This window comes from Gymnoscopelus microlampas (genome assembly GCF_963454915.1).
Source record: "Gymnoscopelus microlampas genome assembly, chromosome: 15".
NCBI lineage: Eukaryota > Metazoa > Chordata > Actinopteri > Myctophiformes > Myctophidae > Gymnoscopelus > Gymnoscopelus microlampas.
Genome location: NC_139952.1, coordinates 45,353,995 through 45,371,678, shown reverse-complemented (window position 1 = coordinate 45,371,678; position 17,684 = coordinate 45,353,995). Strand labels below are relative to the sequence as shown.

The 17,684-nt window shown below is 44.1% G+C and overlaps 1 protein-coding gene across 7 annotated transcripts in view; it reads left to right on the top strand.

Annotated features, from left to right (window-relative positions):
* The first annotated feature begins 3,796 nt into the window (after positions 1-3,796).
* ubp1 (upstream binding protein 1) overlaps positions 3,797-17,684 on the top strand; it is a 39,252-nt gene continuing 25,364 nt past the window's right edge. For all 7 annotated transcript variants that reach the window (XR_014602369.1, XM_084079669.1, XM_084079667.1 and 4 more), the window contains exons 1-4: positions 3,797-5,043; positions 12,066-12,220; positions 13,184-13,260; positions 15,280-15,385. Coding sequence is in view for 6 of the 7 variants with exons in the window: in XM_084079669.1 (XP_083935795.1) it covers positions 4,928-5,043; positions 12,066-12,220; positions 13,184-13,260; positions 15,280-15,385 (454 nt within the window). In the remaining variant the exon portion in view is untranslated. The remainder of the gene's footprint in view (positions 5,044-12,065; positions 12,221-13,183; positions 13,261-15,279; positions 15,386-17,684) is intronic.

The following is a 17,684-nucleotide window of genomic DNA, read 5'->3' as shown; positions in this document are numbered from 1 at the left end:
AACTAAATCTATTAGTCTGGTTAGGCTTACCTTGCAGCCCGTATGCTACATAATACAAACAATGTAGGATGTGTTGTAAATGCATTTTCTAATATTCATATTCAAGGCCACCAATGTATGCTTTATTTTCTTTTGGTACCATGTCATTTATCACATGGTGATGATATGTCATTGACAGCCATGGTTCTCAAAGTGGGGTACGGGGACCCCCAGGGGTCCTTGAGCGGGTTCCAGGGGGTACCCAGTTAAATGTTGAAAATGTTGGATAGTTAGATCCGTGGTCTAATGCAGGGGTTCTCAAAGTGGGGTCCGGGGACCACCAGGGCCCTACATACATCAGCTATTTTCAAAAAAATCTTGACGTTCTTCGAAAATGTTTGAATATTTTTTACATTTTTAACTTTAATCTTGGATGGGGGTCCTTGACACACTCATTTAGGGGTACTTGACCTGAACAAGTTTGAGAACCACTGATTTACAGTCAATTATTTTGTATTTTGAATGCTTCAGTTGATGTTGTCACAGCTTGGCTCTAGGCCGTGACAAACATTGGGACGAGGAGACCAAGATGGAGTTTATAAATCAAATACATATTTATTAAACGAGAACTAATGATAAAGAACTGAGGAGGTATAAACAAACATAAGGATCCTATGGAGTGTGGAGTCAGTAATCAGTGGTGTAAATGTGGATGTGTGAGACATGGTGTGGTGCAAGGTGTGTGGATGGAAAGAAAGAACATAATCATAATGGCATGGAGACTAAGGGTTGGAGCTGGTGGAGATCTGGTCTGCTTCTCTCAGCTTCTGGCAGACACTGGTGAGGGCTGAGCTTTTATAGCCTCCTGGAGGCACCGGGCCCAGGTGCTCTCCAATCACTAATCAGCCCCACCCTGCTTCCTATAGGGCAAGAGTTAATACACAGCACACAACCACCCAGACTAATATATGTATGGGGCATCACAATGTTGCATGACTGTTTTACCGTTTTCAAACCCAGAGGATCCCTGGACCTCACTTTGAGAACCACTGTCCTAGATGTTTTATTTATTTTCATTACACACTGGTATTGGACGGGTACTCGGTATCGACCAATACACAAGTTATGGGTATCGGAAAAAAATGGTATCAATACATCTCTAATATTTCCTGCATGTTAAGGAAAGAGCTCAAACATTTTTGTAATTATTTAGTGTTCTTTAAATAAATATTGACAATGTAAAGGCTGAGTGTTCATTCATTTCAGTCATATAGTAACACAAAACAAATAATAGAAATTGATTAACAATGAATTAATGGTGGTAAATAAGTAAAAAGATAATAATATATAATATATAGATATAGATAATATAACCTACAGTATATTACATTTTTATGTGTATCAACATATATAGGCCTTCCTATGTTTTAATGTGTCCTGTGACTCCTGTCCTGTCTGGATGTGACATTTTAAAGTACCTGAAAAGTTGGTCGAACGGCCAAGGCTCCAACAAGATTGTCAAAAACCATGTATGCCATTGTTGGTGTTTTATTTCTCCCAAAAGCACCCTCCTCCAGCAAACAGTCTGTACAGCGGATGTACAGTGCAGGCCTGGAACAATTATAACTTGATGGAAAAATAAGACAAATGCAAATAAACACTTGAAGGCAAAGTTATAAGAAAACAACCCAAAACACCTCTTGTGGGTGTCACCTGCTTGATGCTTCAAGACTAGCCATACTGAACTCTCAGCCCTTCCAAACTGCTCTTTCTATCAGGTGGAATCTACCAAGTGACATCAATAACAAGTAATTGGTAAACCCTCAACACTCATTATGAAGCAAACACACAGCCCATGAGTCATTTACCCAATTACTGTACATGACATTTTATAAACCAATCTAAAAGACATTTCCGGGTACCCCATGCACTCAAGACTTATTAGACTAACATGTATCTTAAACATAAAACAGAACACCCCTCCCTCCTCTACAATACTTGGCACCCTCCTAACAGAGGAGAGACAGGTGATCAACAACCCATTACACAGTTTCACACAGTACAACAAACCAACATGTCACTTTCACCCCTTTATCCATATTGTTATATATATTTATATATTGTTGTATCCATATATCCAAAGTTCAAGATTTTTGAATAATAGCAGATCTACAAGCACCGAGTGCCACGCTATGAGCTTGTAGATCTGCTATTTTTGAATAGCCAAAGTATAAAAGGTTAAAGCGGTTAAAATGATTGTGGTGCAAACTACTTTTGCTGGGGACCCCCTAGAACCCCCAAGGACCCCTGGGGGTCCCCAGACCCCACTTTGAGAACAAATGGTCTAGGTCTAGGATATATTATTGTATGTCTTTAAATATCACTATGAATTGAATACATAGAACCGCAATGCTTTTAGTCCAAATGTATGACTGTACCCGTACTGTTGTTTACATTTCTGTCTAATGAAGCAGTGGTTTTCAACCTTTTTCGCGTCAAGGACCCCCAAATTGACAAATATTAGCCCAGGGACCCCCATTTGAAGAGATATGCCAGAGACTCAACCATTAAGATTTCTTGGGGGTCCCAATCTACACTGTATCACCATCATCAGTGTTCATTTAACTCTGAGAGTGTACAAATGGAACCAAATGGACCCTCCATTTGGTTCCATTTGTACACTCTCAGAGTTACAGACATATAAGGGTCAATTTGGTTGTTAACTATTAATTTGGCTGGGGACCCCCTGGAACCCCCTCAAGGACCACTGGTGGTCCCCGGACCACTGGTTGAAAACCCCAGTAATAAAGTATTCAATCAATCAAAAAAGGACTTCCGGGAACTCTTTCATGTCTACACGAGTGACGTAACGATTGGGCATTTTTTTGGGACTTCCGTTGTCGCCACTCTCAGCTTTCGTCCACCTGATTGGCCGGACGAGTGTGCGCCTCGCGCGAGCGCCTCTCGCCGATTGGCTGAAAGAGTGCGCCCTCGGTCACGCGCAGGGCCGTGCGATTGGCCGAGCGCCACACTGGGCCCGCCCCGTCCTCCCTCCATTGATGCGGCTGCTGCTGGCTGCTAGCTAGCCACATGCTAATGCTACGTTCGTACGACGGTGCCGCGCCCCCTCAAAATAGCGGATCCACAAGCTCACAGTGCTCCGCGTCCGCCACGCGGGGTGAGCTTGTAGATCGGCTGTTTTCACACCGCGTAACGGACGAACTATCCAGCAGGCTTCCCCCCAGACAGCAGAGGGTGCAGAGTGCACTGTTGCCATGTCCGCTTATTATAAGCGACTTTGGGCTTGACTTTCTGTAAAGTCGCTTGTAAATATTGGTAGTTGCAGGACTTGTTTCTAAAGTGCATTTGTTTATTTGGGCTTGTTTCTGAAGTGTAGTTGTTTGTTTGGGCTTGTTTCTAAAGTGTAGCTGCTTATTTGGGTTTGTTTTTAAAGTGTAGCTGCTTATTTGGGCTTGTTTTGAAATTGTAGATGCTTATTTGGGTTTGTTTTTAAAGTGTAGTTGCTTATTTGGGTTTGACCCCCATTTAAAGGCATTTCTATCTCTGGGGCCCCAATTTATACTGTAAAATCAACGTTAATTTAACTCTGAGAGGGTAAAATGGTACACTCTCAGAGTTACAGACCCATGACCCAAGGGTCCATTTGGTTCCTAACTATCCTTCATTTAGCTGCCCCCCCCCCCCCTTGAATTCCCTCAAGGACCACTTTAAGAAGCATAATTATGCTTTTACACCACTGTTTGTTTTCATATACCTAGTTGCTTATTATTTTCGCACAATGTGGCAACGCTGGCAGAGCAGGACACAGGCGGACTGGAGGGGCAGCCATGTTGGAGCCATGTTGATGCTTAGCCTGTCTGCTGCCTCCTGTTAACCCGCAGCACTTCTTCTTCCTTTCTTTAACCCGTTGAAAAAAAGAGAGAAGAGGAAAAAAAAGAACCACGCTCGTCACGACGACGACAAGACACGGCTTCTTCTTCCCCCGGAGCCGTGACGTGTTTCTGGGGGGTAAATAATAATAATAACAACACAATGGAGTACACTCGGGTGGTATTACCGCGATGAAAAGAGCAGAAAAGAGGGAAGCAGCAGCAGTGCCGAAGGAGCGAAGGAACTGGAAGGAATAAAAAGGAGGAATAAAACACATTCATCCTCCTTCCATCCTCACCAACAACACAGTTTGATTCAAAGCAGAAACAAGTGGAAGTTGTTGCTAATGCTAATGCTAACGGAGCAACAGCAGCACCACACGGAGGAGGTGGAGGAGGAGGCAGCAGAGCCGTGGTGGGATGCGGTGGACGCCGCGGCCGCTGCATAGAAACACCCGGCCTGAGGCGGCCTCTTCTGGGGGCACTTTGTCTCTCTCTCTGCTGCTGACCGTGGAGAGGAGCGGCTGGCCTGGTGGTGGTGGTTGGTCCCGTGTTTTGGTCACTGCGGGCCCGCTAGCGTAGTAGCGTCACACCGTCGTTAGCCCCGGGGCTAACTCTTTTTTTCTCCTTTGTACGGTTAGCTATTGTAGTGGCTGGTTATGGGGTTATAGCATGCTGACACAACCACCAACCTAAACCCTGCAGTAGCAGAGCAAAGCCTCGGTGTGTGCAAGCCCAGCTTTTGCCTTGAATCGTGGACCATTATCTCGCCTTTTTAAAAGAGACAAAAGTATGGCGACACCCGCATCGAGCTGCTTCTATGGAATATCATCGCTTTCCCTCCTGCCTCACTTCTTCCACAGGAGGAGCTAGGAGGAGCCGTGCTAGCTGCAGGAGCAGCAGCTTAACTTTAGTTTCGCCGTGTTGTTCCACTGTCTCAGCCTTAGCGGGCGGCAGCTGATCGGGAACCTCCTTCCTTCCTTCTTCCTTCAACCCCCCCTGAAGCCAAGCTGGCGGCCCTCCGAGGAGTCGAGGCGGAGGACAAGGAGCTGGGAGCCATGGCCTGGGTGCTGAAGATGGACGACGCCGCCATCGAGTCGGGGCTGGTGCACGACTTCGATGCCAGCCTGTCGGGCATCGGGCAGGAGCTGGGGGCCGGCGCCTACAGCATGAGGTCAGTGTCAGTGTGTTAACTAACATGCAGAGTAATGATGCTTCATCCATGTGTTCTTCTTGTTCATCATCAGGCCAGAACAACACTTGTCATGTCCAGTTGCAAAATAAATAGGAGATGGAAGGTACAGGTTGTTCCCTTTGCTCGTTGTGTGCACTCAAGTATGTGTGTGTGTGTGTGTGTGTGTGTGTGTGTGTGTGTGTGTGTGTGTCCCACTTCAGTTTGGAAGATGTTACTCAGGAGTCAGGTGTGTTTAGTACATTTCATTTCTGTTGTACTGTATGTGATGTGGGAACAGACATTTCCCCCTGGTACAGGGTCAGGGTTGGCATGATTCGGGACAAAGAAAAGAAAAGAAATCCCCCACCATACACACACACACACACACACACACACACACACACACACACACACACACACACACACACACACACACACACACACACACACACAAATTAACAACAAAGATGTCTTGAGTGATGAGGCAAGCCAGGGAGGCATCTTCTTAGCAGCACTGTTGGCACTGGCACATAAGCCATCCCTGGCTGTGATGTTGAACAATGGTTCCCAACTGTTTTCATGTCAAGGAACCCCCAAACTGATACATTGCATGTGGCTGCAGCACACCCCCATTTAAAAAAATATATTGTGTCAGGAACAAAGAACAGAGAAGACTTGTCAAGATTTGTCAACAATTCCCGAAAAGAGCAAAAAATAAATCCTCATTTGGTCGAGGACCCCCCCCCCAAGAGCCCCTGCCCCCTGGGTTCCCCCCCCCCCACACACACATTGAGAAGCAGTCAGGTGTAGGAAAGATAGAAGCAGACTGGAGGAAAGGAGATCCAGTGGTCGCTCACAGGAGCCGTTGCATCACCAGAGCAGGATTCTGGGTTCCCATGGTGAGCACCACGATAGGCCAGTGTGTTATCAGATGATGTACGACGATGGTATCGCTCACACGCTCAATTGTCAGTCAGTGTCGGCCATATGAAACGAATACCATGCAGATCCGTATCAAATATATAGGCATCGTTAATGTGGAGTCTATTTTCCAGTGTGCTTTGTCCATGTGTCGCCACCTTTCTCACTCCGTCTCGCCGAACAGGTTTCCTCTCCTCACTGACTGTGCTTTTTGACTGTCTACTACACGTCGACTTGACAAGTTCACAAGACACGTGCCAGGAAAATAAGCCAGCCATTTAATACTCTGGGGAGTCTGGGCAGTATCCCTTTTAGTGGTCATGCTGAGGTCAGAACAAGATTCATCTAAAGACGCGAGGCAATTAAAAGCCCTTTGGGATTCTGTAGTGTTGTTGTTTTTAGTTCAGTGTGTTTTGTCTGGGATTCCATCATACGTGTGGGGGTGGGGGTCAGCATCTATTGAACCAGTTAATTCTCTGTGTGTTTACTGTTTACTGTGTCATGTTGTGAGAGGACAGAGAGGTCATGTTTGCGCGATGTGGGTGAGAAGTTCCCAGGATGTGCAGCTGTCTTATCAGCGGCTTCTCCAGCCATCTGCTTTCAATGTGCGTCTATCTGTGTGTCTGTGTGTGTGTGTGTGTGTGTGTGTGTGAGTGTGTGAGTGACGCAGGCACCCACATGAGTCCACAGAGAGTTGATGACTTTAGCAATACTTAAAACGGTGCATGTGTAAATGAGTTAGAAGAGAGAGAGAGAGAGAGAGAAAGTGCATGTGTGTGAGTGAGGGTCTTGTTTGGGGGGGGGGGGTCATGTTTGGAGTGACTCCGTCAGCAGCAAGGTGGGGGTACAGTAGGAACAGAATGTCTTCGCTGTGTCAGCGGAGCTGGCTCCTCGGGTTTCAGGAAGCCGATGCAGTTTCCTGGGCAGTAAGGGCTAAACGGCACCCTGTGGTTGGCACACCGGCCGGTCACGGTCAGGCATCCACCCTGGGAGGGTTATAAACACGGAACACATTAGCAAGTGTGTGTGTGTGTGTGTGTGAGAGAGAAAGTGATGCGCTGAGCCTCAATAAAGTTAAAGCGCGTAGTAGTAGGGGTGGGGCTTTGAAAGACCAGGGCCCGTGACATGGACTGTTGGGAAAGGGTCCATGGAGGAGAGGTATTGGAAGAATGGCTTGGAATTGTCAACGTTATTTTTATAGCTTTGGCGTGGTTGTAGAAACGGCATCATGGACTTGCCAGTAACGGAGTGCTTCAATTAGCCCATTAAGACCTGGAACGCATCTGTGTCACTTTAGATTTCTTTGGCTATTCAAAAATAGCAGATATACAAGCTCATAGCGTGGCGAGTGCCGCGCTATGAGCTTGTAGATCTGCTATTTTTGAAAAATCTTGAAAATATTTGGGTTTAGAAAACATTTTTAAGAATCGCCTCAGGTCTTAATGGGTTAGTATGACACCACGGTCCAAATTCCTTCCATCCTTGGCATGGATCGGAGACCGTTGCTACACTACTGCTGTTTGGGGTCTTTACACACTCACGTACACACACACACACACACACACACACACACACACACACACACACACACACACACACACACACACACACACACACACACACACACACACACACACACACACACACACACACACACACACACACACACCACTACGAACTCACTGACACTTACGCAATATTTGTCAGGTTCACCTGAGGACAAGCTGGTGTCCATGCGTCTGCCAAGCAAGAGAGGAACAAAGTGTGTGTGTGTGTGTGTGTGTGTTTTTTTTGTGTTTTATCATTGATTGATTGTTCTCTAAGACAGTGGTTCTCAACCTTTTCAGTCTGTGACCCCCCAGAATAATCATATTTGAACTGGGGACCCCCCACCCTGACAAGCACTTGGAATTGTAGGAGTTGATGCATTACATTTAGTTTGACTTGATTAAGATAAACATTTTGAAAATGGCAGATCTACAAGCAGCTCACAGTCACAACGCCTCGCAATGCAAGGCGTTGTGACTGTGAGCTTGTAGATTTGCTATTTTCTAATTGTTTGCCTCTTTCTTATATTTGACAATTAAGCCAATGTTTTATTAAGCCAGTTTTTATTGTATATTTGTCGATTGCTTTTGATGCAGTAATGCTCTTTTTCTTTGCTTTTTATTTTATTTTTTTTAGGTATTAAAAAGGTCTTAAAAGTCCTTAAATTGTCACTTCACTGTCATCTGGGAACCCCCCCCCCCAAATTACGTGGGGACCTCACTGGGACCCCCACAGGTTGAGAGCCACTGATCTATGACGTGTTCTGTAGTTCTCTCATCCTGGTGTGGCTCGATGCATAACACAGTCTTCTGAGGACATTATTAGGCCAATGTAGAGTGGTCAACAGTAGAGTGGTCAACAGTAGAGTCAGTGGTCAGTATATGGATTGATGAATCATGGTCGTGTCGGGGAGGGCTTAACTACTTAAGTATTCAGTGATTGGTTTTACATCTTGATAGGTCAGGTCATGTTGGTTAATAACTGGCATTAGGGGAACAATGACAGTAGATAAGAACGCCTCAGCCATTGATTAAGACTATGAGTCATATTAAAGACGAGGAAGTCCATTCAAAATTGCTCTACTCTACCGCAACTACAGTTCTTGTCAAGTCACTCGAGTGTTGTTGAGTAAGCACACAGGTGGACGTGTGCAAATTACAGACTCGTATCAGTGCTTAAAAGTAAAGCACCTGTTCAGCATATTACTCTTGCACATGAGGCTTTATTTTAGGGATAATAATGAATTTTATTATAACACTTTTCATACAAAACAATGCAGCCAAAAGTGTTTCACACGATGGCAAATTATTAAACAAATAAATTATACAATAATTAGTTTAAAAAAATGTCTATAATACTTTTTACAATGTATAGTGTAGATAACTAAAATATCAAATGACAACAACATAGGTATATGGAATGAAACCTGCTACAACTCGACTAATTGATGCTTATGCTCTCTTTATGGGGGACTTGCACTTGAAGCTAACAAAAGTATTTTTTTGTGAGTGTATCAGAAAGCGAACGAACAAGAGAGACAGGGTGAAATTACGTAAGATGTGAGTTTAGAATTATCTTTTGGACAAGTGGGTTAACAACTTTACTATACTTACTTGGAATACGTTGCTGTCCAGTGAAGGAAAAAGCGTTGCACCGAGTGCCGCGCTACGAGCTTGTAGATCTGCTATTTTTGAAAAATCGTGAAAATGTGTGCAAATCTTCGGCTTCAGGTCTTAAAGGGTTAAGAGAGCCTCACAAGTGTGGATTCCACATGTTACAAACAAGTGACTGGCACTATGCCATCCAGGGACCTTAAGTAGTATCCTCAGAGCATCATTGTAGGCCACTTTAAGCCTCCGCATGCTACCCTGCTTGTATGTGCACCACAAGAAAGCTCTATACATGGGAGTGCAGAATGCTTTAAAAAGTGCACCCTTGACAGGACCTGAACACATACTGAACCTGCGAAGCAGCATATTAGCCTGGGCATAAAGTATGCGGCACTGTATACAGCATGCAATATTAACCACTTAAACCCTATTTATACTTGATTGATCAGGGTCTCCTAGGGGTCTATATACTTTGTCTCCTCCCCTGTTCACTGTATGCCAAATGTCAGTCGAAAATAACCGATCTACAAGCTCATCACAAGGCATCGTAGTTGTTTGTTTTTGTTAACGACCACAACAACTTGTGGAACTCCCCAATTAAAAATTAAACTTGCGGCCCCGACTGGTGGCCTAGCGGTCCGGCCACTTAGGCTCTAATGTAGCCTGACAGCTCATTGCGGGTTCGAGTCCCGTTCCCAACGATATTTGCTGCATGTCTCTCCCCATCTCTCCCTCTCCCTGTTTCCTGTCCATCTCCACTGTACACTATAAATAAAGGCAGAAAAGCCCCCCAAAATATTCAAAAAAAAAGTAAAGTTGCATGACTGACAGTGTCGCTTCACAATTGTTTTTTATTTTCAATTGAAAAATATTTTTTTTCTCAGTTGAAAATATGGCACACATTTCTTTGCCAAAGCATGAATTAGGCTGAAGTGTCTTTGGCACGGGGTGGGCAATCTTTTCCGGCACGGTGAGATCTACCATCACCAGACCAGTGTAAATCATCACTGCTTTATTAATGGCCGCTAATTAGAATAATGCACTCACTCATACAGTCAGTCAATATGTAATAATAATACAATCTAATGAAGATCAAGTCAATAATTTACAAATCACGGTTTGGCCACTTGGTTTTAAAGTTCATCAGACAGTTTCTGAGTTATCAAGGTTTATTTGACAGCATGACACCACAGAATAATATTGTACTGCTATTCTGTAAACAAAAAAGAAATCCAAGCAGGCATCACTGGACTTCAATACAATCAGTCCTGCAGAAAGACAGCATGACAATAAATTGTCTGTTGCTGTCTATTGCAGCAGCACGACAGAAAACGTATCTTCTCTGGTGTCACGCCCCTTAGTGACAGAGTTGGCACAGGGAACCAGGGCCAGAGGGAATTCTCAAAGAGCCAACAGGCTGGTCATCTGTTATTTGCTGAGTTTGCTGAAGTGTGGTAAAGCATTGTGGGGTCACACGTCTTTGCAGCTTTGAGCTGTTCATCTTCAGCTTGACTTTCAATGACAGCTATGTGCTGATGATGTCCATCACATGCCTGTCTTAGATGTTTAGATGAAATACTCCTGCCTGGGTGGGGCACTAGGGGTAAAGTACGTGCTGACAGTGCCCAGCACTGCTTTACACTTCAAACCCCTAGACCTCTAGGCGCTAGTCTTAGTAGGGAGGTTGATCTTTGTCGCTGCACATACTCCTATGGGCTGGGTCGGCGCAATTTGTCTACATCAGGGGTCTGATGTAGGTGAAAGAGAGCTGAGAGAGAGATGAAGAAGGGACCCCCTCTATATTGTATAAAAATTGTGTTTTTGTTTACTTGGTCTGCTCTTTTTTCCCTCTACACCCAAACACCTCTTTGCCAAAAAATAGCCGATCTACAAGCTCACAACGCCTCGCAGCGCGAGGCGTTGTGAGCTTGTAGATCTGCTATTTTTTGGCTAAAGTTCTCCTCAGAAAAAGGGATGCAAGGGTTCAAGTGGTTAAGGTAAAAAAAAAATCCTATCACACAAAGATTTGGCGGACCCCCTGTAGTAACTCTGAGGACCCCCTAGGAGAACGGAGAAGCACTACGTCTCGTTTCAGCCATGAGGGGGAAGAACCCTGCCTTCCAAAAAGCATGACGGTCCATAAGCGTTTAGGGGAAATCTGCCAGAAAACAGGAAAACCCTTCCATGGCACATAAGAAGGGGGTTTCTCCTGGCTTTTTAAAGAGGCCTGGGTTGGCCGTGTTGCCAGCAGGGTGGGGCTCACATGGAGATGGCAGCTCACACAGTGCACATTAACAACTCACTTGAAACGCACTACTAGTGTATATGGAACGCACACTACTACTAGGGTGACTCATTGTAGTTAGTCAGGAAAAAAATGTATATCGTCCGGTCCTGTCAGGTGGAGAACTCGTATGTCCAAAACTTGTGTTCCAGTGGATCTGGTATAGTTTTTATTGTATTTTTTAACCCATTAAGACCTGGAACTGTGTCATTTTTAGATTTGAGCTAAAAAGCAATTTTACACTTTGGGCTATTCAAAAATAGCAGATATACAAGCTCATAGCGCGGCACCGAGTGCCTCGCTACGAGCTTGTAGATCTGCCATTTTTGAAAAATCGTGAAAATGTGTGCAAACCTTTGAATATATATATTTGTCAAAGCGAACCTTTTTAACTCAAATCTTTGCTTCTGGTGGTCCCTGGAACAAAATATTTTGATGAGGGTCCGCGGCCAAATGCATATAATTTTGGGGGTCCTTGACATGAAAAAGTTTGAGCACCACTGATATAGAAACATACGTTTTTCAGAATACTGTTGAGTTTTAGGAGACATGTAGCATCGGCTTCAGGTCTAAATGGGTTTAATTAGCTCCATCTCTGTCTCTCTTGTCTCTTCCACCACTGATTATTTCTCTCTCTCTCTCTCTCTGTGTGATTCCAGTGACGTGTTGGCCCTGCCCATCTTTAAGCAGGAGGACTCCAGCCTGCCTCCGGACGAGATCGAGACCAAACACCCCCCATTCCAGTATGTGATGTGTGCTGCCACCTCGCCCGCCGTTAAGCTGCACGACGAGACACTCACATACCTAAACCAAGGTGAGCACGCCCCCCCATAGTAAAATCTATGGGGTCAATGTAACTCTGAGAGTGTACAAATGGAACCAAATGGACCCGTTAGGGTCCATTTGGTTCCATTTGTACACTCTCAGAGTTACAGACCCATAAGGGTCCATTTGGTGCCTAATCTATCATTTAGCTGGGGACCCCCTGGAACTCCCTTAAGGACCCCTGGGGGTCCCCGGACCCCACTTTGAGAACCAATGGTTTAGAGGATCTGCTACATTCCTACATTGTACTTGACCAGGCTGGCATCCTATATAGGCGTGCATGCATGCGTAGTTTCAATGTACAGATTATTGATTTTTTTTGGGGGATATTCTGTTTAGACTGATGATGATAGGTTATTGGTTTACCTTTGATCCTAGATGACTATTTCTCTGCATTTGATGTGTTACCGCGTGTTTTCCTTGTTTATTGTATAGTACATATATTGCTATCTATCAGTGGTGTTCAAACTGTTTGTCAAGGACCACCCAAAATAATATGTATTTGGCCGCGGACCCCCCCATCTAAAAAATATGTTGTTCCAGGAACCCCCCCGATGCAAAGATTTGAGTTACAAATGTTCGCTTAAAAAAAATATATATATATATATTCAAAGATTTGAACAAATGTTCACGATCTTTCAAAAAAGATTTTGCAGATCTACAAGCTTGTATATCTGCTATTTTTTAACAGCCCAAAGTCATCTAAAATGACACGGATCTACAAGCTCATAGCGCGGCACCGAGTGCCGCGCTATGAGCTTGTAGATCTGCTATTTTTGAAAAATCTTGAAAAAAATATTTTTAGATTTTTTTTTTCCAAAAAACTGTTAGAATTTAGATTTTTTTTAAAGAATCGCCTCAGGTCTTAATGGGTTAACCTGCCCGTTCGATCTCTTGATCGTTCTCCCTCTCTGTCTCACTGTCCCCTCCACCTGTCTCTGTGTGTCTCCAGGCCAGTCTTATGAGGTGCGCATGTTGGACAACCGGAAGTCTGGGGAGTTGCCAGACCTCAGCAGCAAGTTGGTGAAGGTGAGAAGCAGGTCATATACACAGTGAGACAGACAGTTAGCTGACACAGCCCCCGCCTAACAATCTGTACACTGACTGGACACGGGGTCCTCAACAGGGGTCCTCAACGTTTTTCAAGCCAAGGACCCTTTTGTGATAGAAGGATGAAGCACGGACCCCCCACTACACATATTATATCAAATTGTGTTTATACATTATCTTTTCTATTAACGTTCACCTGTGTATTTTCAGACATTTAACCACTTAAACCCTCATTACTTTGGCTCTGTACTTCTCTTCTCTTCGGTTAATTTCCCTCCAGAATAGGTGTGCTGTATGTTTTTTTTGCTGGCCCCCCTGTAGTCCCCCTGTAGTATCTCTGAGCCCCCTAGGGCAGTGGTTCTCAAACTTTTTCATGTCAAGGACCCCCAAATTGACCCTTATTAGCCCGCGGACCCCCATTTGAAAAGATATGCCTCAGGGACCCCCATAAGAGAAGATTTTTATGTCTCTAGCGGTGATTCTCAACCATTTTAATTTCAAGGACCCCCAGTTTGACATGCATTAGGCTACGGACCCCCATTTAATTACATTTCTATCTCTGGGACCCCAATTCATATCCTAAAATCAATGATAATTTAACTCTGAGAGTGTACAAATGGAACCAAATGGACCCGTCAGGGTCCATTTGGTTCCATTTGTACACTCTCAGAGTTGCAGACCCATAAGTTCCTTACTAACCATCATTTAGCTGGGACCCCCTAAATAACGAGTAGCGCGTGAGGGGTCAAATGATTCTGAATCTATTGCAAGCATTTGTTTTGCACCAAAACCCTCACATGCTACTTAAAGCAGAATACCCCAACTTTCAGCAGCTGTCACAGATGATTCCCCTAGGGGAATTGAATTTGGAACTCCCTCAAGGACCCCTGGGGGTCCCCGGACCCCACTTTGAGAACCAAGGCCCTAGGGGTCCCGGACCCCCTGTTGAAGACCTATGGAGTAGAAAATAAAGTTGATGAACGGAAATAACAAACCGATGACAGCTTCCTGACGCAAACTTGCAAGGCACAGTTACAGACAAAGATTGCGGAACAGTTGTCTGGCTTGATAGTCAGGGAATATTATGAGAAAAATGTCCAATCTGTGAATAAATTCCTTACTAAGAAATGTCTGTGTTTGTAAAGGTGTCTAGTAACACATCTCACAAAGACTGACATTAATTTCCCCTAGGGGAATCTGTGACAGCTGTGAACGTTGGGGTACCCTTAACCTTATGCGGGAAAACTTTAATTCTGCATTAACCCTTTATAGCAAAACAAAAATACCTTTTTTATAGCAAAACCCTTTGCTATTCAAAAAATAGCAGATATATAAAAGCTCATAGTGAGCTTGTAGATCTGCTATTTTTAAAATCGTGAACATTTGTGAAAATCTTTGAATATGTATTTTTCTTAAAGCGAACATTTTTAACAACTTCTGAGGGTCCATGGAACAAAATATTTTGAGATGGGGGGGTCCATGGACAAATACATATGATTTTGGGTGGTCCTTGACATGAAAAAGTTTGGGAACCACTGATATTATAGCAGCATGCGTACAAAGATTTGAGAAAATAAATGTCAAAAACAAATATTAAAAGATTTGCAAAAATCTTCATGATAAGAAAAAAATAGCCAAATAAATCAGAAAAATGACACGGATGCGTTCCCGGTCTTTAATGGGTTGAGTAGCGCGTGAGGGGTCAAATGATTCTGAATCTATTGCAAGCATTTGTTTTGCACCAAAACCCTCACATGCTACTTAAAGCAGAATACCCCAACTTTCAGCAGCTGTCACAGATGATTCCCCTAGGGGAATTGAATTTCAATCTTTGTGAGATGTGTTAGTAGACACCTTTACAAACACATTGGTGAGGACATTTCTTGGTAAGAAATGTATTTGTTTGTAATATCCCGTGAGGCCGTGACTATGAGACACTATACACTGATAAACATGTGGTGCATACATAAAACATTGTGTGTGTGTGTGTGTGCGCAGAGCATAGTGCGGGTGGTGTTCCATGACCGTCGGCTGCAGTACACTGAGCACCAGCAGCTGGAAGGCTGGAGGTGGAACCGCCCGGGAGATCGTCTGCTGGACATCGGTACGTTTATTATTATTATTACATGACGGTGTTGTTGTGAAAAGAACACATTTATTATTATTATTACATGACAGCGTTGTTGTGAAAAGAACACATTTATTATTATTATTACATGACAGTGTTGTTGTGAAAAGAACACATTTATTATTATTATTACATGACAGTGTTGTTGTGAAAAGAACACATTTATTATTATTATTACATGACGGTGTTGTTGTGAAAAGAACACATTTATTACTCTCCGCCAGGAGAGTTTTGTTTTCACTTTCTAAATATGACACACCGATTGGTCAAGCCTCACGTGACACGTGACAATACGGTGAAATACTGTGATCTGATTGGCTAGTGACGCATAGCGGCCTATAAATACATGGCGTCACTTTGAAAGTGTCTTTGCCACTTTCAAAGTGGCGTAGACATGGCGTAGACATGGCGTAGACATGGTGGATACTGTAACAATTAGATAGGATACATAATTGGACAGATAGGACAGATAGGACACTTATATAGACAGGAGGGATATGACACTTACACAGACAGGACGGATAGGACACTTATACAGACAAGAGGGATAGGACACTTATACAGACAGGACGGATAGGACACTTATACAGACAGGACGGATAGGACACTTACACAGACAGGACGGATAGGACACTTACATAGACAGGACGGATAGGACACTTATACAGACAGGAGGGATAGGACACTTACACAGACAGGACGGAAGAGGACACTTACACAGAAGTGTCGCTCACTCCCACTCGGTCACTCCGACTTTGAACCGGAAGTAGTCGCGGTCCAATTGTTCATGTGCGTCTTGGAGGAGGCGAGTGATGTCGAGTGGAGGAGGCGAGGAGGCTCTCCACTTCCGCATTGAGCGAGTGTGCATCAAGTGTATCCTCGACCACTCTCAACAGCTCCTCCCTCACTTATACAGACAGGACGGATAGGACACTTATACAGACAGGACGGATAGAACACTTACACAGACAGGACGGATAGGACACTTACATAGACAGGACGGATAGGACACTTACACAGACAGGACGGAAGAGGACACTTACACAGAAGTGTCGCTCACTCCCACTCGGTCACTCCGACTTCGAACCGGAAGTAGTCGCGGTCCAATTGTTCATGTGCGTCTTGGAGGAGGCGAGTGATGTCGAGTGGAGGAGGCGAGGAGGCTCTCCACTTCCGCATTGAGCGAGTGTACATCAAGTGTATCCTCGACCACTCTCAACAGCTCCTCCGCGGCAGACTTCCGCATCACGTTTACACTTATCGCAGGGGTGGGGCTTAGGCGCGAGTGGAGGAAGCGAGGAGAGGGAGCGAGTGACAGAGCTTTGGGGAATGGAATTTGGCTTTAGCCTCTTTCAAAGTGAGGTAAGACAGGAATAATCACAAAATGGCTGAGAAATGGTGGAGCAATACATCATGTAGACACATTGGTGTCATCACAATATGTATTATAAATAGCTTAGACAGGATTAATCAGAAACAGTACATTCCAGTACAAATTGAGATCACAGTTAACTCATTCAGTGCCAAACTTATTTATTCATGTTAATGGAATTTTGGTTCTGAGTGCCACAGCCAAAATTCATTGTAAAAAAAAAGTGCTTAGGAAGCGAGATACAGCCTTTTTAAGTTATAGGTTAAACAAGGAGTGGATGGAGCAGCACATCTTCAAATCATCATATCTTGGGTTCTATACATGTTTTTCCCCAAAAAAAAAAAAAAAAAAAAAAAAAAACTTTTATTTTGAAATTTTTTTTTTATTTTGAAATTTTTTTTATGACGGATTTGACGGATCGTGGCGCTCTGGGCGTCAGGCCACGTGACGGATTTGACGGATTGTGGCACTCAATGAGTTAATGACACAGTGCAATTAACTCTTATTATGCAAACTGAAGAAGCTAATCATCAAACCGATGAAGAACCAAAGGCTCAACGCCAACAGCAGAAGGACCAAGCTGAGAAACAAAGACGAAGAACATTCGCATCTGAAAATGACAAAGTATACTTAGTTGCTTCTTTCGTAGTCGAGTCATTTCTTCGAGTACAGCAGGGGACGGATAGAACACTTACACAGACAGGACGGATAGGACACTTACATAGACAGGACGGATAGGACACTTATACAGACAGGAGGGATAGGACACTTACACAGACAGGACGGATAGGACACTTACATAGACAGGACGGATAGGACACTTACATAGACAGGACGGATAGGACACTTACACAGACAGGACGGATAGGACACTTACACAGACAGGACGGATAGGACACTTAC